General features: G+C 34.7%; 1 protein-coding gene across 2 annotated transcripts in view; it reads right to left on the reverse strand.

Annotated features, from left to right (window-relative positions):
- Positions 1 to 24,351, reverse strand: part of LOC130450358 (uncharacterized) — a 133,281-nt gene that overhangs the window by 25,418 nt on the left and 83,512 nt on the right. For both annotated transcript variants that reach the window (XM_056788711.1, XM_056788712.1), the window contains 4 exons: positions 23,846 to 23,965; positions 22,753 to 22,972; positions 16,363 to 16,662; positions 13,113 to 14,253 (listed from right to left, as the gene is read on the reverse strand). In XM_056788711.1, the coding sequence (XP_056644689.1) occupies positions 13,113 to 14,253; positions 16,363 to 16,662; positions 22,753 to 22,972; positions 23,846 to 23,957 (1,773 nt within the window). In that variant the 5' untranslated portion in view covers positions 23,958 to 23,965. The remainder of the gene's footprint in view (positions 1 to 13,112; positions 14,254 to 16,362; positions 16,663 to 22,752; positions 22,973 to 23,845; positions 23,966 to 24,351) is intronic.

Raw genomic sequence — 24,351 nt, forward strand, 5'->3', positions numbered from 1 at the left:
AAACATTCGAATTCAAACGATAGTGATGGAAATTTCTAAATAAAAATTTCAATTTCTGATGTTGTAGATGTATTAGGGTTGTCAAAGCAACAATTAGAACTTATTGGTTCGCGTCTTAAGGAGTGGAACTTATAGAAAAACCATGCAACAGCTTCAAACTCATTCCTAACTGTTGTGAGCGTATTTTCTCAACAATATAAAATTTTAGATTTTTGTAATTGAAAATTCATTGTCTCCATTCCCATCCATTGCCTGATAATTTGGAAGATAACAGCGACGAGAAGGTTGAAAGTTTATACCAAGATATCAGAATAATCGAAATTCGGTACCAAGGGCGATAGGATCCAGCAATGACGGATGATGTTTGTTTTCGAAGAGGGAACAAAAACTTTAATTGTGATATTTGACGTTAAAATACAAAATGAAATCTCAGACCTATGAAAAGGGTAACGCACCGTCGTGTTTCCTCGTAGCACTGGAAAAAGTAGTTCTAAATGTACACTAGAGGTACCATCTTTAATAAATCACCGCAGATGCTTCCCTACACAGGCGACTTATATCTAGAGCTCTAAGAAAAGCTAAAGAAACTTTTGTAAATTTTGATAACGCCGCAAATAATATGGGACTACAAATAAATGCCAAGAAGAGCGAAGTGCTATAAATGCTGATTATTATATTACAATTGGAGAATATAATATCGAAACGGTGGATGAATCTTTCAAAAAGTATAAATCTACAAGACGTTGACTGTACTAATTTCAATTTTTGACTCGGAAACCTGGACTAACAAAAATATCGACTTTCGAGACAAAGATATTGAGAAAAATTTGCGGGACTGTCCAAAATAATAACGTCGGGAATTCTACAACTTATACAGAGGATCAGGAAGCAGACACCTCATAAAAACAACCAAGATTAGCAGGCTTAGATTGGCAGGACATTCAGCTACCATCGACAACAGCGTGTCCACTAAAATAACTTCAACGAGCAGTAGAGGCAGAGGGAGACCAAAGTTAAGATGGAGAAACGTGGTCTCCGAAGATGCTACAAAAATTGTTGCAGCAAAAAACATGATCCTTGTAAGAGAACGGAGAACATTTTCTCTGTAATCATAATCGAAGAATGCTGTCGACTAAATTCTATTTCTGTTAGTAATAGATAAACCATTAAAGGAACTTAGATTCACAAGATCATATCCTTTCGACATGACTATTCTAAAGAGTTTTTCAATAATAAAATAATAATTGGAGTTAACGAGATAATGATATGATAATTTACTTAAGAGCTATCGATGTAATTAACAAGTTGTAAACAACAAACTAAACGAAGTTTAGTAATAATCGACAGCAAAAATTACTTTGATGATGAAATTGATGTATGTTTCGCCATGTTAAGCGATAATAATGAATTTTATTCTACGAAATAAAAAAATTATCAATCAAATAAACATCAATTACATATAGAATCGCTACAGAATAACGTAATTTATCATGATGATGGTATTAACGATGTGATTATTAATCACACATGCAGCCATCAATAAAGTAGTATAATAATAAAATAAAAAATAAAGAAATTAAAAGAAGCAAGCAAAAGAAAACCGCAATGACAAGATTTTGCAGAATCGAAAGAGAACAAAGGGGCGATATAGACGCAAAGATAAATTGCTGAATACTAATGACAAAGAGAAAAAGTGATGATGGGAGAGAACAAGGACGATGGGAAATCAAGAAAATGTCTCAGAATATACAGAGCAGAAAATCCAAGAAGAAGAAAAAACAATAAATACCTCGGAGAGAATGGTATATCAGCAGAGATCTTGAAATTGGGCAGCCAATGCTTAATAACAAAATTAATACAAAAGAGACTACAAAGTAGATGTAATAGTGACCAAGATATGTAATAGAATAAATTCTAACCTTATATTTATACCGGACTACAACAGGATCGGATTAGGTATGATCGCAAGGCCTTTGTCTGTGTCAGTACATTTCGAGCTATGAAACAGTGTGTACTATATAGTTCGACAGTGTCTTCCAAAATTCAGCTTTAACAAGCATCCTTGAAAGTCCAATTAGTAAAATTGTGAATAATTCTATACGAAAAGACAATGGTGTACCAAAGTGCATTGATCTTTCAGGAAGACTAGATTCGCCGCAATCTCTATTGCCACGTTGTTATTAGTTTTACGGAGACTGTTCCAAGAAACTGATGGTGAGATTAATTGTTTCACTACTACTTTGTTGCTTTAGGGTTTTTATTAAAAATAATGGACAAAAGGCAAGTTATAATGGAGTCGCTGCGCTTGCAAATAATTGGAATAGAATATCTCGAAAAAAAAAATAACAACTAGATCGGTAAACTGAACGATAATATTCTTAAATGAGACTTGGTACGACACTCATGAAACACCCAGTAAAGGATGGGTTGATACTCCAAAAAATGTTAAACGAAAGCTCCGTCTAAGAAAAGTAAAAGAATAACTATTCTACTAACACGGTCAGAAGAAGGATGGTTTTTAGTGGCCAAGAATAATGCGGATTTCAGTCTGAATAATCTTTTTCTTATTCGTTTTTAAGATCTCATGATCTGTTAGTTTTGCAGGTGCCTCTGTATCAGTTCCTTGGAGGTGGACTGCCAGCTATCCATCCATCTCTTAGGTGGTCGTCCGGGTTCTCTTTTCCCTATTGGTTTCCCTTCAAGTACGATGCTTGGCAGTCTAATCTCTTCCATTCTTCTCACGTGGGTGTACCAGTATCCTTTTCTGAAGACTGAATAATATACCACCGAATAGCTGTATTATGATGGATAATGCATCTTACCATGCTCGTCAAAGAAAGATACCAGGGACCAGTAACGGAAAAATTGGAATACAAAACTTTTTATACGAATGTGACCTTTTCACGAAAGTTATAATGTTCAACAATTATTAGAAATTGTGGACAGTTATAAGTTCTCAAAAGAATACATTTGTGTCAAAATTTGAAAGGAAGTAGGTCACGAAGTATCTCGGCTTCCACCATAATATTGTATTTTCAAACCTGTCGATTTAATATGGCATAAATTGAAGCCTAATATATATGCCAACCAAAATACTAGTTGATAAAGATGGAAGTTACAAATGTAACTGCTGAAAACTGAAGAAACTGTATTCAACATGTGAGAGCACATAAAGATGTATAATTTTCTCAAAACAGAAAGAGCAAATTTTGAATAGCTACTATCCAATTAAAAAATGTCTGTGTCGAAGAGTTTAATACAAAAAGTCGTAGCACTGGCTGGACATATATTAGCATAACTTAACATAACATAACCAATTTTTTATATATTGCTCTGATGTGAACCCCGTATTTCAGTGAGGGCGTTCTGCATCGACCGGAACAAATGGTAGTCAAAAGGGGCAAGGTCTGGGCTATAAGGCGGGCGAGGTAAAACTTCCCATCCACTGTTTTCCAAATAGTTCTCAACAGGAATAGTAACGTGGGGCCGAGCGTTGTCTGATTGCATATTCCGGGCGTTTTTCGGCTACTACTCTCTTCAAACGGCTTAATTGTGTTCGATAACGTTCTCCATTGATGATTTTATCCGGATTTAGCAGCTCATAATACAGCATATCCTTCTGATCCCACCAAATAGAGAGCACTACCTTCGCGCCATGGATATTCGTCTTTGCCGTTGAATTGGCTGGTTGGCCGGATTTCACATATGATTTTTTGCGCTTGGGGTTGTCGTAATGGATCAATTTTTCATCACCAGTAACAATCCGATGCAAAAATGACTTCCTTCTGTGGCGTTCCAGCAGCATTCCGGATATGCAAAACCGCCTTTCGACGCCTCTCAGCTTGAGTTCATATGGAACCCAATTTTCTTGCTTTTGAATATATCCAGCTGCTTTTAAACGTTTTGAAATAGCTCCTTAAGTGACTCCCAAAGATTCTGCGAGCTCTTCTTTTGTTTGGCAATAATCTTCATCGAGTAATGCTTCCAGTTCTTCATCTTCAAACTTTTTTGGCTGTCCAGGACGTTCATCGTCTTCCAAATCAAAATCATCAATTTTAAATCGGGCAAACCACTTTTGGCGCGTTCGCTCAACTATAGCATGTTCACCATAAACTTCCACCAAAATACGATGACTTTCGGCACCATTTTTCTTCATATTAAAGTAATGAAGAAGAGCTCTCCGCAAAAACACTTTTTCAGGAACAAATTTCGACATATTTAAGTGAAAAAAAATTATTGTTGTTAACGCTTCAAATAAATGACATGAATGGCATACAAAAAAGCATATGGTTATTTAAAATTATCACGAAAATCTTATGCTTGAGGCTAACTTCAATTTGTAAGCAGAATTACCGCTACGCATTTAGACTTTATCAAAAGTACTCAACCAGGTTTCCTCCAAGAAGAGCTTTCGCTTCGGTTAGTCGTTTACGAATAAACCTGAACGGTAAACAAATAAAATAATATTCCATCTAATTATCAATATTATTTAATTGACAAGGGTAAGAATTGTCATCATTTGTAAATATTCCCTCAGTAATCCATAGATTATATGATAGTTGCAAATATTGTACGTGTTTTTATTAATACTACTATCAACATTATTATCCTTGTGTACACATTGATGTATATTTATTTCACTACGATGCGCATTCATGATACGTAGAAATATCAATTAAGATAATGCATTTTCCAAACAATCTTTTTTTAGGTTTGTTATTGCGGTAAACGCCCACGGTTTATACAGAAAAACATTTTAGATGATGATCGAATTTTCATAGAAAATCATATTTATTTAAATAGCGTTTATTGTACGCGATTGGAATTCATCGATATTTCAAATAGTCAAAATCGTAAATGGACAAATTTAAGTAACAAGTTGAAAAAAAAATATTTTTTACAACACCCCAATAGAACTCAAAGATGAACAATTTTAGTAACGTTGCTGGATCTAAAACATTCAAAATCACACATCTAGATCCAAAAGGGGTAAAACACTTTTTTCAGAAAACGTAAAAAATTGATTACTGTGTCCCCGTGCACCACAGAAGAAATTATGATTTTAAAGTCGTGTTTTTCTTATGTAATGGGGCTAATGGGGTTTTTTCCTTATTGCAAAGTTTGTTTATTATTATTATTATTCTGAGTTGAGTCCGTGTTGTTGAATCAAGTTCTTAGTTAGGTCTCTTTTGATGAATAACCAGAAATTTAAAATTCAATAGAAATCTGTATTATTTATAATTAGTTCGGGCGATATATTGATTTGAGACAAGCAATAAGGGTTTGTCTAATGATGAATTATAAAAACGCCCTAGTAGTAACGAAATTAATTAATTAATTAACAGTACTCTTAAATCAACTAATTATAATTATAAAATATTTATCTTTCTTCTAAATATTCAATAAAACTTAGAAAATAAAGGAGGTTCTTTCTCATCGTCTTTATTAAAATTGGCGCCTCGCGATTCCTGAAATGCTTCGACGTCACAAAATATACTTTGTTTAATTTTACAACTTTATAAGGTTTTCCCGATTTTTTTTTGCTGTAACAATCAAAGTCTTGTGTTGTTTTGGCATGTAGAGTGGACCCGAATGCAAATATCTTTCGATTCGTTTCTCAATTACACTATGGACTTTGCCGCCCTCATTTTGTGAGTTATCGATAGAAATTTATTTTTTTATTGTCCGTCGAAATTGTCTGAGTAAACAATTACGTCAATTTCTATAACTCTGTAGTGACGGAGCTCTTGGAAATCGAGGATGCAGAACTGCAAGGCGATGAACTAAATTTAATTAAAACAATAAATGTTACTGCTGCTTCTACACAAAAAAAAATATTGGCAGACGTGAGTTTCATAATTTTCTGAATTTATCGATAACATTTAGAAAATCTACACATTGATTTCTCCGAACGATATCAAGACATTTTGAGCCTGGCTGTTGATTCAGTTTTCAATTGTTCAACACAGCGATATCACTTCAGCTGGAAGAGCTCATTAAATTGACAAGAACGAGGAAATAAAATCATATCAAGAATTTTTGATAAAAAAACCGATATCACAATAATTGTATCCTGGATTGTGGTCAATGGTTCAACGATTTCTGATAGCATTCCTGTCTTCATATTTGTGTGAACTTGGATTTAGTGCTGTGGCCACGCTGCTTACTAGAAAGACAAATTGTTTGCATGTTACCGAACGTGACGACTTGCGGTGGTTCTTGAGTTAATTGGGAAAAATTTATTGAACAAAATCAGATTCATCTTTCACGTTAGTTTTTTTTTATTAAAATCGATTGGTTGTGTTATTTTTAATGAAAGATATTCCGTCGTTGTAGTTGCGTTTCAATAAATATTCTCATTGGCAGGAATAGCCACTTACAGTTAACTTGAGACCTGAGCGCCCTTGTGCACTACCTCAGGTCTCAATTTAACTTTTGTGGGTTATAATAAAAGTCTAGTTTAGAATGAACGTTTAGTAGGTAAAAAAATAGGGTAGGGGTGCTAAAAAATAAGTTGTTTGTCAATGTCAGCAGCAGGCAAAATAAGTTTTGGAACCTCTGATCTATTATATTAGACATTGCACAAGAAATTAACTGTTATTCGGTTTTAGTTGCCACAATAGATATCACTATAGAGATTTATCAAAGATTTATAAATAAATATTTGTTCAATATTAATAAATTCAACAATAAAAGTGTGAAAAGCTGTCCAAGGCGTGAATAATACTGGACGATTCCTTTAAAATTTACCCTGATGCTAATGTGGCGCCACCCTCATTTAACACATTTCGACGGACACTTTTCGTATGCGCAGATTTTGATCCTTATCTTTACCCTCCATATGTGTCATTTTAAAGTTTCGAAAAACTTTTTTTCCTTTAATTTATTACCTTAAATCACTGGGTTGAATGATTCAATTATTTGTTGGTATTGACTAATAATTGAACGAATATTGATATTGATTTTTATATTAGAATTAACGTTGATCGTTAAAAAATTTTATTTTCGGTTACTATCTTTATAGCTTTGTTTCAAGTAATAAAATTACACAAAGTTTTTTTTTTTCACTTGTTATTCACGTATAAATACAACATTTGATTTTAATGAAGTGAAGGTCAAAAGAGGGAACGGAAGCAGACGTTAGAATACATGAAATATTCGCTTAGAATGAACTGGATTTTATCTGCTCATCCGATTTTGATTACTTAATTTTTACATTCCAAAACAAAACCCTAAAAAATATGCTCCGTTACAATTTGAATACAATATTTGAAGCGATACGGTTAAATCTGTTGTAATAAGATACGAGGGCCGTTTTTTTTCAACCTCCGATCGCTCCGTGCAGACGCTACACGGGCAGAAGAAAGCGGCCACGTGCTGTAGGCTGGGGCTCCGTATATATGGGCTTGAGGACTGCTTTATAGATCAGTACTTGTGATTCCTCCAGGTTAATCGCTTGTCCAGGTGCATACCAACATATTTGACAGCATCACGTTGTGGTAGGGCTTGTTTTGAGTGATTTCTGGGCATTTACCTTTGCGGTTGGTGAAGGTTCTCTGGACTGATTTCGATTCGTTTGCTTTAATGCGCCATTTCTTCGGCCTTTTTTCTGACTTGTTGAGATCTGCCGTGAAGATGAGGTAAAGCAGCGGTCCCAGGACACTGCCTTGAAGAACTCCGGCGTTTATTTTGTAAATTGGTGTTTGTTTATCATGGTAGTTAACAAAGAAAAGCGCCTATGTAGTCTGACATGATAATGTCACGGAGTGAGATCGAACGACTTCCTAGAGAAGCGGCGGAGAGAAAAGCCTAAGCTAGTCAAATATTTCTTCATAAAGTAATAATGTATTATTATAAAGAGTAAGAAAATAAACAGATTAACGTATTCAAATTTCATCTATATGAAACCTTTTATATTTTTCTGGGGATCTGGAAAAAAACCAAAATCTTCACATGTATTGTTTAAAATGACCTTTATTAACCTCTATACAATGTAATAATCCAATTGCAAATCATTCTCGTCGAGTCAATGGATTGCAAATGTATTTAAAATATTCTGTTGTGAGCTGGTTGAAGACAAAAAAAAATGGAAAGTTGTCTAGAGTTCAACGATAATGTTTATGTCTATCTAATATAAGAGTAAACGTAAGCAAAGATTGATTAATTCTAGAAAAACGCTAAAGAAACATTAATATTAGATTTAAAATTTATAATATTGATATATTTTCAGCGTTATAAGGTGGGCGGAAAAGTTCCATAGCTGCCACATAGATGGTAGTATTACATCCATATTATTTCCATCCATCAAGCCTTAACCTTCAAAAGACACGTGTAGAAATTTGGCAGCTGTTGTACTATTAGTTTGTGAGTTATAGCATTTTGAGTGTGTTAATAAAGAATTGCTTCTTGGCAAAAAATACTATTGAAGCCATCATAAACAAGAAAATCAACCGTTGGAAACGAGTCGAAATGAAGGATGCACGATGTGGACGCCCCAAAGAGGCTGTAACCCACTAACACATGAAAAGAGTCAACAAAATAATTTGAATTAAATAGTAGAGACTCTAAAGATATCAAAGGAAAATGTTGTACACATCGTGAAAGGATAGTTGGATACACAAAAGCTCTATTCGAAGTGGGTATGGTGCGAGTTTAAAATCGATCAAACACAACTAATTTTTAAATCTGAGCAGTGTTGGGAGCTTTTCAATCATTTCACACCCATCGACAGTCAGCCGAGAGAAATGCACGTGATGGAGTGATTCCAAAGCAAAAATTACGTGGCGTTTGAAGGATGAAATGGCTCTATCAATTTTAGTTTGTAGATTTCCTTCAATATCTGCTTCCACAACCAAGTTGAAACTTCCCAATAATGATCGATTTCGATATAGGAAAGTTACCACCATACTTTTCAAGTTTTTATCTCGACGGTATTTTATGTGCTCAAAAAATGCTTAAAGAACGTACGGAAATAAGATCAATATTTGACTGACAATATTTCGAGTATATTCAACTGATTTCTGCAGCATGTACGAGTAGTTTGTACCAACCCATACACTAAGAATTAGACCAGAAATAACTGAAATGAAGAACAGAGGATGAATAAGAGGAATAAGGACAATACAGTGACTTTTCTACAAAATAGGTGCATACTACGAAGACATTGAGAGAATTTAGAGGTACTAGATATCATAAAAAGACTTTGAACAAGTATAGTCCACGTAAAACCAATGAATAATTAACGGAGTATCAAGTAGACCGAGAGTTAAGATGTTGGTAGGCTTCCAGCAATTGACAGACGACAGAATAAAGTTGTTTTTCATCAATTGGATTTGAATTGGAGTGGTGTAAGTGCTGGGAAGTGTGAAACACAAACTATTAGAATGCAGTAGTATGGGAAGTAACATCAGAAAAAGATTTTATTTTACTATGCTCTATGGATTGTATGGAGGAGTCGTTTTGGCGTTTCAACCACACACACTGTACCTAGAAGATATTTTATTCAAGACTCTACATCTTACTGTTCTTCTTTAGCGAAATGGGCAGGACACTAGCAAAATAGATGCTCTGTAGTTTCCGTGGCTTGCATTACATCCCTCAATAACTCGTGTGACTAACACTCAGATGGCGCAATCATTTTCAAATCCATAAGATTTTTATGAAGTACCAACTTTCAAAAGACAATGTGTAAAATTTCATGACATTTCGAGTAGTCAGAAAAAATTGACAGCCAATCAAGTGAAGCTACTTTTTTTATTTTCAAAGCAATGGATACAAAACAATTTCGTGTGTTAATTTATCATTACTTCTCGATGAAAAAAATACTGTACAAGCTCAGCAATGATTTTGAAAGTGTTATCCGGACCCTGCTCCATCGAAAAGAGCCATTTGTTTATTGGTTTACTGTATTTAAACGGGGTTGTATAGACAGCGATGATGGTGAACGTTCTGGTCTCCTAATTGAGGTGGTTACTTCAGAAAACATCAAAAAGTCTACGAATTGGTTATATCTACTCGTAAATTAGAATTTCGTGAGGAAATATGTCAGAATGTAGTGTGTTTACAATTAAGCATGAACATTTGACCATGAGAAATCTTTATTCAAAGTGGGTGTCGCGTTTACTCACAGTAGATCAAAAACAACAAGGTGTTGATGATTTAGAGCAGTGTTTGGCCATGTTTACTCGTAATAAATCGGATCACTTCATCATCACTTCATTCCGGAATCAAAACGATCATCTTTTGAGTGGATTGCAGCCGGTGATCCGCATCCGTAGCGGCTAAAAGCACAACAGTGAGCTAGAAAGGTTATGGCTTCAGTATTTTGGAATACGCATGGGATATTGTCCAAAAAGGAGAAACAATCAAAAGCGAATACTACATAATATAGTCGTTTGAATGCAAAAATCAAGGGAAAACGTCCTTATATGCCGAAGAAAAAACCAATGTTTCACAATTCGAGGGCAACGATCCTTAAATTGGGCAAAATACACTTCGAATTGCTTCCTCATCCACCGTATAGTCCAGATCTGGCTCACAGTGGCTACTTACTAATCGCTGATATCAAAAAAAACGCTAGCCGGTAAGAAATTCAGCTCAAATGAAGAAGCAGCTGCTGAAACTGAAGACTATTTTGAGGCAAAAGACTAATCCTTCTACAAGCACGGCATCGAGAAGATAGAGAAGCGTTGGAATGATTGTATTGGTCTTGAAAGATGAATTGATGAATATCTTCAATTTTTACAAAAAAAATGTATTTTTTTTGGTCACACGCCTGATGTGTTAGTTTAGTATGCATTTAATTGATTGCTTATTGGCAGCTCTGTTTTAATTTTGGAATGCATGCTTATTAATCTTGCTAAAGGCGTATCGCTAATATTTTCTATTCTAAAGAAAAAATATAAAATTTGAATTTCGCAAACCTGGAAGGAGTTATGACTAGCAACTCTGGACAGTTGAATTAAATCACAGAGAAGATCAGTTTGATTTTATTTTAATCTTATAATTTATTAGATATTTGTTTTATTATTAAATTTGTGAATAAAATAATATTTTTTAAAAACATTGCTGTTTACTAAAATTATTTTCGACTTTTTAGTTAAATACTTTTCAAATATTTAATTATAGAAATTTGTATTTACATTGTAAGCAAATGAATGTAGATACCCAAATACAATAACAGTTTACGTGAGAAACCGAATTTTCTGGCGGCGTTGCCAAAATTTACTGCGATTGCAAAATACTGAATAAAATCATTAAAACAAATAAACATTTTTAAAGATTCTTTTTCGAAAACAAGTAGGTATGTTACGCAGCTGGCTTGCGTCCAAAAAAAAAATGATTTAACGAAAAACATCATCAAAAATGTCCATTATTGAAGGTATGTAAGGACCACGAAAACAAATTCTATCAATAACATTTCGAGTAGTTAGTTTTGATTGACTGTATTATTCAAATTGTTGTCCTCTTGACCTTTAATTGTATAATTCTCCATTCGAATACGTTGTTGATAAAGTTGCTGTGTGTTACTATATGACCTACTAGTTTTATTTTATTTTCTATGATAGTCTTGACCAAATTTCTTTTTTCTCCAATATCAAACAAAACTTGAGTGTCTTTTTTTTCGTTTTATCAATGCTTCTATTTTCTTCACGTTGCTCCATCGTTTATTTTTGAGTGAACTTGCAATCTCGCGGCTTAATTTTGATTTGAATTGTTAGGTATTCAAACATCTCAAATCCTTTTCACACTCGAATTATTTACTTAAAATATATGAGTTTTTTGTTACAAATAATCTATTTAGATTAAAAAACTTCGCTTTAGTCACAATAATTGATAAAAATAAGCATAATTTCCAAGTGAAAATTACATATATACATAGTTTCTTTTCCTTCTTGTCAAATGTTGATCCGAGAGCCTTTAGGAGGCACCTCCTAAGAAGTTGGAGTATTTGTAAGAGTTGTTTGAAAATCGTGACATTTTCCAATACGTTTATGAAAAGTTATACTCAAGTTTAGTAAATAAATAGGACATAGGCAGACAGAAAGCGATTAGCAGTAACACAAACCCAAGAAGGCATATTTTTTCAAGAAAAACGATTTTCTGTAGTTTTTCATTGATGCACCGGACATTACGTATTCGTATATTTGAAAATATTACGTTATTTTTACCTAATGTTATGATGGTTTTCGCTCTCATGACTTCAAGGAAGCGTATTGTTGATTACTGACCGACTTACTAAGACAGTAAAGGGTTGACGCGTTACAGAAAGTGATGAAAACATTTATGTGCGTTTGAAGAAACAGTACCTATCATCACGCCGAGTGGGAAGGAATTAGACTTCTCTGAAGAGACCCGACAAGATAAAACCGATCAGCGGATTAATCATCTATTAGCATTAGCTTATTAGCTGTTATTTTCCCCTCAGAGTATTAGCACACAATATATTTAAATTATTAGAATTCGAAACAAAGTCAGAGGTGTAAAAAGTAATATTTCAATATAGTAGACGAACCTCGTATATGAAAAAAATTCATTTTCTATTATCGACTCGATTTTATTTGACTGATGATCGATCGGCGACCCGATGATTCGCAATTGAAATTGAAGATGACACTTGCAAGCGTTCGCTTTCAAATGTTTAATTTACATGAATCAAACGAGAGGAATTGGACTGTTCTGAATAGATTCAACAAAATGAAACCGATCAGTGAACTGATGGTTCGTTTAATTACACGAAAAAACTAGCAGCGCTAGGTGGTGATGTGTTCGAATCATACTAGAGCTTCCAAACTAGAGGATATGAGACTGATCTGAAGAGATCCAAGAAAATGAAACCGATCAGTGTCTTATACCACTATCTTTACAATTGCGAGTTATTGGAGATGTTAATGTCGATAAAATGATTTATCAGTCGCATATTTCGGGGATGTAAATTAATATTCGTCACCGCTGCAATCAAGAAAGTAGTTTTCTCCTTCGAGTAATAGCAGACCATATGTTGAAATGAATAGAATTTGAAATAATATCAGGTGAAAGTATTATTTATAATAAATTAGATTATAGATCAACTTAGTATAATTTAATATACAATAGAAAGTGTTCTCGCTTACCGTTCTCATGTCTTCCGCGTTTCTTCCTCTGGGAAATTTTTTGTTGGCAATAAAGGCGATACCATTTTTGGGAAAATCGTCGCTCATCAACGATATATATTCGGTGTACTTCTGTCCGTCTTCTGTAAGAGCTGCGACCCTTTTCCATCCAAATTGTTTGAAAAGAGCCAAATAAGCGTACTTGTAGTGCAGATTTTCTCCGATGGTCCTAAAGAAATATGGATATTTGCTTCTGTCTGAAAATGAGGTTCCTTCTGCTCCGTAAGACACCACTACGACGTTGTATTGTTTGGAAACCGGCGCTATGGGTTCAACTGTTTCCGTACAAGCAGGTCCGAGTACACCGACGAGTTTTTTAAAAGTTTCATGATTCACTATGAGATCTAGAAAAGTACTCATAACTGATTCCGGTTGACATTTCCCGTCAAATGCCATTAGATTTAGATTGTAGTCTTTCAAAAGGGTGGGACTTCTGTTGATGAATTCGACTGCCGCCTTAGCACCTTGAAACACACCCCAACCACCTAATCCCGGCGCCGACATTGGGAATATTCCTCCAATATTAATAGTTGGTTTGACATAAGTTTTTTTCCAATTCGCCCAAACAGGAGTGTTATTTCTCATCCATTCGCACGCTATTTTCCTTTCTCCTCCGTAACCTTTGTCTTTCAAATCGAATAAAAATACATAATCTTCTCTGCGTAATTTGAAACTTCTAACTCCCAAAAATAAAGGATTTGCGTCGACTTCGAGTTTGGACCAAACCATTTTTACTAATCGGTGCATTTCGTATTTGTACCCGTTAACTAAATTGTTTGTGAAATTGTACAATTCGTTGTTTTTGAATTTAACGGTTACGAATTTAGTTTCATCGATCACCAGATCTCCAGGAAACCAATGGAAAAACATGAAACTCTGTTGATTGCTTTGTTTTGCGTAATATTCTTCTAATAATCTAACAGCCGATTTTAAATTATTTCCTAACCATAATATTTTCACGAGGCACCGAATTTCGTTGACTTGATGTATTAAAAAATCACTCGTTCTGAAATCTGGAGCTAAAAGTACCGCACAATTTTTGCCATCGCATTGCGATGGGGTGTACATACTTTCTACACAGACGCTATCAGGACAAACATATCTGAAAAACATAAGGGAATAGATAGAAAAATATTTTTTTGGTATGGATCAGATACAGAACATTATAACAAAAATTCAAATATTTTTATCTACCCAAATCTACATCTACAAAAAGTATGATGAAAATTCATTCGATAGTCTTAAAGAAAAGAGCAAAACCAGTCGATTGAAATTGAAAATATACAGTTTTAAACCACATGGAAAGCTTTGCTTAGAGGATAGCAGAAAGGTCACTGACCTGACTCTATTTTACCGCTACTACCACGGCAGATGCTCTTCCGAGCTGTCAAACATAATCCCACCTATTTGCAAGACTTACTCGACAAGCAGGCGGGGGTATTAGTACACCTGCAAACGCCCAGAGCTTCAATTTATCAGGAATCCTTTTTTGGAGAAGTACAAGCCTGTGGAATCAGCTACCAATGCATGTATTTCCCGAACACCATGGCATGCATAAGTTCAAGATCAATCTCCACAGGTATCTCCTCACAGCAGGCCCCATTCGAACTACTCGAGTGTAATAGGGTTTATCCCCTTGAGGTCACTTTTTATATACAAGAAGCCGAATTTTTTTAATAGTTTGCGACACGTATCGAAATACGTAAAAAGGGAGTCTAAATGACAAAAAGAAACAATTCTTATCCAAACAATACAAATTTTATTGAAGGTTATGCACAAGAGAAAAGTTTTATTTTATGATAACATAAACCTGTTCGAGATTTTAATTGAGTTAATTGGTTTTCATACAGAAGCAGAGTAGGAATGTTTTAGAAAGGCAACAAATAATTAATATTGAAAAAAGATCACAATTTCCATGGATAAAATAAATTATAAATGTTAAATTTGACAATTACTTATTGGAAACATGAAAAAACAAATGATTGTGGTAATAAATCCCATATTTTTTGATCAATGTAGGTTGTAGACCGTTAAGACGACTATAGACTCATTTCGAAAGATCCCACATCATCAATACTTCCATCATTTGCTGATTTTTTTGTCTTAACAACGCGAATAACAGAGCTGAAACTTTCACAAACAACTTCTGATACTAAAATTGATAATACGTAGTGCAGCCTATGAGTTCTTGGCCTTATATAATTGAAATTTAATACGATGCAATTTCAATAATTTCAAGATATAATTGAGCTTATTTTGAAATTTTCTGTCTTTAAGGGATTGTTTAAAAGGGTTGTATCTGTCGATTTAATCATTAACTTGTTCGAAGGTATCATGAGATCTACAAATAATCCAGTTAAACGTTATTTTGACCAAATAATGGTAAAATCTGAGGTTTTTTAGTTTTTTTTAATGAAGGGTAGTTTTTACCCTTAAAAAATAAAAAGCACACCTCGTAAATCGATGTTATTTATAAAAGTTCCGCTGTTATCACTGGTTATTGGACTATAAACTTTATTGATTTGATAAGGTTGAAACTAGCTTTTTCAAAAATGCATGTTCATATTTTTTCTAAAAATATATTATTTAACCTAAAAACTAAGCGGACTCATTCGCCAGACTGGGATCGGCGAACTCATCGAAGGCCCATAGAGCCCATGAGACAAGCGAAAGCCCATATAGATGCTACCCGTGCGTCTTAGAAAAAACAACTGCCCCAATTGAAATAGGCGTGAAATTCGACTAGTGACCGGACTTTTAACCGGACACAGCCATCTAAAACGCCATCCGCACACCATGGGCATCTCGGACGATCAGGAGTGCCGTTGGTGCATAGAGGAAGACGAAACCGCAGACCACGTTAGCTTCGAGTGCAATACACTCACTCGAGCGCGATTTAAACACCAAGGCAACCTCACAACTTGCCTAATGATAGCAAAGGGTTCAAGCCGAAGCGGCTGATTGACTTCTCAAATGACATTTGCATCTAGTAACGTCAAGCGGGGCGCGATGGGCCTATCTGAAGACCTAAACGGCTTCCACAACTTCGAAATATGAACTATGAACCAAAAAACCCAAAATTGGTAACTTGTATTATTATATGCATCAATTCTCTACGAAATTAATATGAAAATTAAATTTGTTTTGATCAAACGAAAATTCTTTTTTATCATTAGTTGTCACGTCACGAAAAAGAATTTGATTTACTCACTCATTATTTGAATATTTGTGGTATGCATTTGTTTTAATAAGCATATCAATTGCAGTACTATCGAGTGCGAATTTGCTGGCGAAATTATCGTTAAGGAAGAAAGACCAATGAACCTCTTGAATTTCATCGTTCCAATCTAGTTTATAGTATTCTTTAATAGGTCCGTTCAATCTTCGAGGTATATACCAGCCGAAACGACCTGGAGGACCGACGCTACCAACTTCTTTAACGAATTCTTTTTCGAATGGATCGTATTCGGGACTCGTCCACACTTCTAAATTAATAGTAGCCGGTGGGATCCTGTAACAAAAAAAATTGATGAAATGGAAAAAAATACAGAAAAAAAAACAGTTAAACTCTCCATAGATATAAAATAGTTTCAAAAATTTGATGGGATCCTGTATATTGGACAACTATTGCCGATGTGTAAACAACCAGCATACGTCGCAAATTGATTTCTTTTAACTTAGAATTTGGTGTATAAAAGCGTTGTTGTCAAGTGTAACTTTTGACCAATTTTCTAATATAAACTAAAGGTAATAAAAACGAATGGTTTTTAGTGACAATTTACCCCACTTTATTTAATTATTCTTAACTTTTAATCTATTTATTCACTCAAAATCTTGCATACTTTCTCGCTTTGAGAACTATTCATTTTTCAGTCAAAAAATAGTGATATAATTAATAACATCGCGTGAACTTAATTTATATATTGAAAAGAGTGTTATAGAACTTTCAAATCATACTTGAAAATTCCTCTAATAGATGGCGCTACAAGAAACAAAGAAATACAAACAAATGCTGTATCGCATATTGATACCAATCAAAAAAGAGAGGAAATATCCAATAAGTAACTGAAAAACTACAAATGGAAATAGTATTACTAAAGAAAATGCAACATTAGACAAATGGAAGAAGCACTGAGTTGAGTTATTAACAGTGAGATATATAGAAGCAGATAGAGACGAAGAACAATCAAGAGAAGATGGATGTATAACAAAAACAAACGCAATACTTGAAGAGCCAGTAGAGAGGTCGAGAGGATAAAATTAATTTAAAATATTGTGAAAAAATGTCGTAAATCACAAAATAACACACACAATGTTTTTTTTCAACCTCCTTATCGTTCCGTGCAGCCGCTACGCGGGCAGAACAAAGCGGCCACGTGCTGTAGGCTACTGCCAAGCTCTCGCACTACACACTCCGCCATTGTTGACATTCAGGCATCAGTCGGCGTTGTGCTAAAGCCACGTAAACATGTCCGCCATTATTGATACTCACGTCAAGTGTGAATTGCGAAGTTTGATTCGTTTTCTACAGGCTGAAGGCAATAGTGCTGCAGAAATCCATCGGAGAATGAATCGTGTGTATGGGGAAAACTTCACGAGTGATGGTGTTGTACGTGAATGTTATCGAATGTTTAAAGATGGCCATGATGGCCTTATCAGATGACCTGGTTCAACGAGTTGACAGAATAGAGAAAATCGTAAATTCATCATTACCGCTTTGTCTGCGGAATTTCCAGAAGTTTCAAGGTATTTTTTGTACCCTATGGTTACTGAACGATTAGGCTACATTGGCGGCAACTTTTTATTTATAGCGTATCGGAGGTTGAAAAAAAACGGCCCTCGTATGTTGTCGATTGTCGCTTATTCATGTGTTATTTATTTTGACGCGTGTGTGTTCCATTCATTTCGAAGAGGATAGTTCCATATAATGCAAAGTGTCTAGGTTTAAAACACTGTTTATTCACCTGTATATGATTCGCTCAAAGAAATAAATAAAATATACCCACAATATATTAGAAAAAATATTATCAAATTTCATAATTTTACTATTAATATTTCAACCACTGGACAGGCAGGAAATTATATTCCTTGCAAACCACACGCGGCCCTAAAAACGTGAAATTGAACTGGTAAATGCAATAACCAATTAAGGAATACATATATAGACATGACAATATTACTTTTGGAATCAAAATAAAACTTTATAACATGTATACAGTACTTTTTGATTCCAACGTGACGTCAAATTGTGCGAAAGAGATGGCGCGTGCCTACATTCATGAGCTGCACGATGACGACATGTTAGCCCACACTGTGACTGGTCGTCCCGAACATTGCTCATCACTGATTGACAGTGTTCCCAGCTCTCAAAAATATATTTCCCTAAAGCCGCAATCAAAAAACCCTATAAAATTCCCACAATTAGGTACTAGATTCCCCCTAAAAAAATTTTATTGTTTATAAAATTAGTAATTAAATAAATAATACATTAAAAATATGAAACATCATTAAACGATTAATAAATTTCAAACAACAATCAATGAATAATTTCATTCAGCAACGTCATCTTTTTAAATTCTTTATTCATACATTAGCAAAAACTACAAGTAAAAAATCATTTTCTTAAGCTTCTCATTTTTAAAAATCATACGTATTAACATTAACTAACGTCCTAGGGCCTAAACTATTACTTTTTTTGCTTAATTTAAATATAAGAAAATAAATATTTAAAATTAAAAATATAAAACTCCTAAGATCATCCCATCCCACATTTCCCGCCCCTAAATTTGGAGGGAGTAGTAAACCCCTAAGTTGGGAGCCCTGCAGCAATTTTTCTACACATGTACTACCCAATAGTATGGTAGAACTTTCGACTTTCATGTTCTCTACTAATTTATTATGTTATGCCATTTCTCTTTCGGAGAAGCGCTGCTCAACACGATTTATTTCAATGTCGCCGACTGACTGATTCCACTGCCTCGCTAAGCTGCTACCAGTTGTATACCACACGTCACACATGTACATTTGAGGTGCGTTCACAAGAAATAAATATAGTTGCCATAGCTTTTGCACCACCCCTCGTATTTGTCCCTTATTGATACTACTTTTAATACTTTCACTACCAAAGTATTTACTTCCGTTATATGTTACGTAACTCTGTTGTAAAGAATTATTTCTTGGTTGCGGTTGTTTGCGGATTCTCCTGAACTGAAAAATTTCCATTACGGTATTACAGAACTCGTTTGCGTAAACAACAACGAAAAACAATAAATCATCATCGATCGTTTCAATTTACGCAGTATTTAATGTTTAAGGCGGGTTTTCACGGAAAAGACACAACACAAAAAATCTTGTTGAATGATATAAAAATGTAACTTTTTCCAGACTGGAGTTTTTCCCAAAGTTTGAGTTTGGATTTCAACTCGGAAATCCAGTTTCTTAAGGAAGTTTTCAATAAATTGTTTGTACTGGAACACTGGATAAATCGAAAACATACAGTGTGTCGCATTAAAGGTAATTTTAAGGGTTAAATACTCGTTTATATAGATAAGTAATTGAAATTTTTTTTCAGCCTAATAGAAGTTGATCAAGACTTTTCGGAATCTATAACCCGGGTTCAGGTACATCACTTATCAGCTACTTGCAGATTTTAGATGCTTAAATATTGTTAATGAGCAGTTATTAACGATTTACCTACCCCCTAACACGTATTGTGTTCAAAAATTTAAAAGTAATAAGCTATTTTTATGCTGAAATGCCGAACAGTAAAAAAGAATCAATGAAGAATGACACTGCCCATGAGAATTAATAGTTGATTACCATTTACAGGGTATTGATAGTTTTTAATATTCAAAAAACCATAGACAAATGAAACAACCCGCTGATCGCATTCACCCACTGGTCCACCAGATTAACTGGATTAGTTTTCGATCAACAACGAAGGTTCCCCCTTTTTTTTACAAATACAAAACCGTGGTTTAGACAAGAAGTCAAGATCCTAGCCGAAGAGATAAGAAAATCGTACCTGCAATACAGATCCAATGCAACAACGTATAATGACTATAAAGCTGTAAGAAAATATTCGAAAAATTAAAAGAGATCACTGAAAACATCAATGGAATACAAAATAGGATTTTCTCCCTGCATAAAATACAACAAATGATAGCCAAGATAAAGAACAGAAAAGCCCCAGATATCGACGAAATAAACAACAAAATGATCAAATATAGAGGCGACAAACTGTATGATGAACTACAATCTCTCTTCAATAAAATACTAGAGGTCAAAATTGTACCATCTGAATGGAAAGAAAGTATTCTGATACCGATTTTCAAAAAGGGAGAAAAAACCGATGCCCAAAATTATCGAGGCATTAGCCTGATGAGTACGGTTCTGAAACTATTCACTAAAATCTTAGCAGCAGAAGTAATGTCTACCGGGATATGTGCAGAGCAGCAAAGTTTCTGAAACAACATATCTGCTATAGATGCTATATTTATAATGCGTCAAATAACTGAAAAAGACATAGAGTTTAATAAGGCAGCCTTTATGTGCTTCATTGATCTCACCCAAGCGTTTGATAGGATACGCTTAACTGATGTTATAACTCTACTAAAAAAAAGGAACGTTCACCCCAATATAATAAGAGTTATCGAAAAACTTAACACCGATAATTATACCTTTGTGAGAACGGCAAACAAATTAGGCAATAAAATACCTGTGGCAACTGGTATTGGACAAGGGGATAGCCTAAGCCCAATCCTGTTCAATATTATAATGGACGAAATCATCAACGAAGTAAAGCAAGCCGGGAGAGATTACCGAATGGGAGACAAAGAGATAAAAATAATATGCTATGCTGATGACGCAGTAATCACCTCGGCAGACGAAGATAAGAGAACACAACCACTAAACGGCTCCTAAGAACAACAGAAATGCGGACTCTGAGATCAATAACAGGACATACGTTACTCGATCGGAAGAAAAATGAAGAAATAAGGGACATGTGCGATATTCAGGATGTAGTAAGATGGGCAAGAAGCCGCAGAAGAGAATGGAGAGACCATGTTGACAGAATGCCAAATGAACGGTTTGCAAAGGAAAAGAAACCAGACACAACTTGACCTCCTGGACGACCACCTATAAGATGGTATGAAAGTTGGTCCTCAGCATCCCAACTACTCCTGGCAAACCCTTGATAAAAATACAGGACCTAGTCCTAACGTAAGAAGAAGAAGAAGAAGAACAACGAACGTTATCCGGGTTAATTCCGGAGCAACATTTAGATCATGATCGAATTAACCCGATCATAGTTTCCGAAAAGTTGTTCGGAATATTATTTAAACTTCATTTACATGACTACCGCTTGGTCTGGTCTAAGCAAATTTCGAGCATTAACATCTGTTAACGACGATAACGTAAAAAAGTTGAGGAATCGGTAGTGGAAAATCATCGTAACGGCATCCAAGAGATGAACATCTCTTATGGATCGACTAACCAAATTTTAATTAATGTTCTGGGTACAAGTGGAGGACGCAGAAAATACGCTTAGCAAAATAGATCTTACATTCATCAAATGTCGCTCCAAAAATGAGCCGAAATCGATAAAACCACGTCGGTCGAAAATCGAGGCGACGGTCGTCGTTTTCTCCTATTACTGTGGTGTGGTTCACCATGAATTTCTCTCCGAAGGGCCAAACAAGTCAATAAGAAGTATTCCTTGGTAGTTTTGTTGTGTCTACGTGGAGCACAACGACCAGAGTTGTGAATAGAAAATTTATGGCTTTTTACCACGATAATGCTTTGTTAAATTCTAGTGAATGATTTTTTTGGTCCATCAGATTTGGTTCCCTGTGACGTTTTCCACTTTTCGAAACCAAAAACCCGCTTCGAGGACACGCCACGAGTCCCCTGAAGCCATAAAAAGTGATTCGCTTAAAGTAGTCCAGTCCATGCTTACAAGTGAATGGAAAATTGAGTTGAAATACGTGAAATACTTTTTTTTCATCAAATTTGATCAGAATATCTTTTTCAACTTTGGCATCGTCAGCATTTATTATTTAAATAATTCTGAAAAATGAATTGTATCAAGATAAAAAAGTTAATGCATCTAAATGTTCTTGATTTTAGGTCTATTTTTTTTTTCAAAATTAGTTTTTCAAATAATTTTTGACTTTTCTTCAAGTCTTTATCTGGCATTCGAAAATAAATTTCCTTTTTATTCGGTTATTCATCAAAATATGAATGGACATTCTCGTATAATGAAACTAATTATTTCTCAGATAAAATGGAATAAAAAAATGAAAGAAAAAGTGAATATAATGTTTTTTTTAATTTATACAAAGGCTACATAGCTAAAATTTTTACGATTAACCACTAGACAACAAGCCATCCGCGACGGTGTTCGCAAGCAAATAGCAGGAAATACAATGCGTGTACTTTCGTTGTGCTTGACGAGTATGAAACAATTAAGAATTCCTAAGAATCACAAAATATGCGATTTCTTTTATTATTATAAATATTTTCAATGAATTTTCAAGGCGAAATTAAAAACGTACTACTCGTATACACATTCAAGTTCTATTGATAATTAGAAACATACCCATGATTAGTGGCGGAATAACTTGATAGTCTCTCCATTATGACTTCTATATTAAAATAATCTTCCATTACTGTCATGGTAACCCTTGGATATCCCAGAACTTCTGTAGCAAAAATATAAAATATATGTGTAGCCAACAGATGGGTTGGTCGAGTTGATGTTTCCAAATTGATGTCCAATGATTTTCCTCCTGTTACGAAGAATCTTTTTGGTGTTACTTCTGAAATAAGAGAAAATTGTTTGTTATAATATGCAGAATAACCAAACATGTGAAATTATGGCATTCTCGAGAAACTTTTAAAACTAAGGAACCGTTTTGACTACGTCGATCTCCTAGATTAACGCGTGGATGCTTCATAACGTGTTCAATTTGCTAGTTGTGGCGATGTTTTATTAAAACACTCTTCTTTAGTACAGTCCCAAAGAGCAAGGCTCTTTTCCACTGCATAAATTAAATCTTCTGTGTTTACTTTGTGAACAACGACCTTTGATAGTTATTTATTACATTAACTTAGGCGTTTCCACTACCAGGAACGTCACCCATTTTAGTAGGAATTAAATTTTACAATAGTGATTACATAAGTAAACACAAATCACTGCCAACATTTGGTATACTGTTGAGTCGCACTGATGTTTTGGTCGAGCTCGTGCTTCCCAAGTGCGCGAGCGTTGAGTTTCACGACACGTATACTTTGAAGAACAATAAATTCATATCCAATTATAAATATTTGCTTAACCTAAGTAGCAATCCTCGTAACCAAAGTTTAAGCAGTGCACTTCCACAGCGCGGAGCAACCACGCCCGGGGTGGCTAGTCATCGTTTAGTTGAGAAGCCTTCGTGTCCGCGGCTTATTTTCTGCCACGCCGCTAGCCACCGTAGTGTGATAGGGCCCTAAGGTGGCGCAAAATCAAACGTGGGCCTCTGGTTGCAGCCGGAGACTCATCAAATACTAAATTTCCCGCCACGAATAAGACGTATACATAAAATAATATACTGGGCACAAATAGTTTTTGATTTTTACATAAAATACTCTCAAGATTAAAGACACTTATTTTCATTTGATTATTAATAAATTATTCTGTATAAACTTACCTGGTATATCTAAACATTTTCCACTAAGGTCGATGTCGGCAAACGTTAACGTCGAACATAGAAACGAAATAGATAAAATGGAGAAAAGCTGTCGATGATACATTTTTAACATTTGAAAACCTGAAACAAAACAAAAAGAATATTGTAAATATCGAAAGAACTCCGAAAAAATAGCAGAAATATTATCAATCAAACAAACAAGTACTTCTCGAGATATTAAACATAAAAAATCATGTCAATAAACGAATCAATACAACTATGAATAAATAGTTAAAAAAAAACAAACGCTTTTTACAATAATAAAACTAAAGAGGGAAAAATATTTCTTAGCATAAGAATAAAATTTCCGATGAGAAAATGTCACTATTATAAAATGGTGTGGTGCTTTCTATCTATGACATTTTTAAACTTATTAAATGATTTTTCTGATTACTGAAAATCAGTGGCGGCGCTAGCGCCGCGGGGCCTTGTGCGAGGTGAGTTAGGGGGGGGGCCTTTTCCCGGAA

This window comes from Diorhabda sublineata, chromosome 11 (genome assembly GCF_026230105.1).
Source record: "Diorhabda sublineata isolate icDioSubl1.1 chromosome 11, icDioSubl1.1, whole genome shotgun sequence".
NCBI classification, from domain to species: domain Eukaryota; kingdom Metazoa; phylum Arthropoda; class Insecta; order Coleoptera; family Chrysomelidae; genus Diorhabda; species Diorhabda sublineata.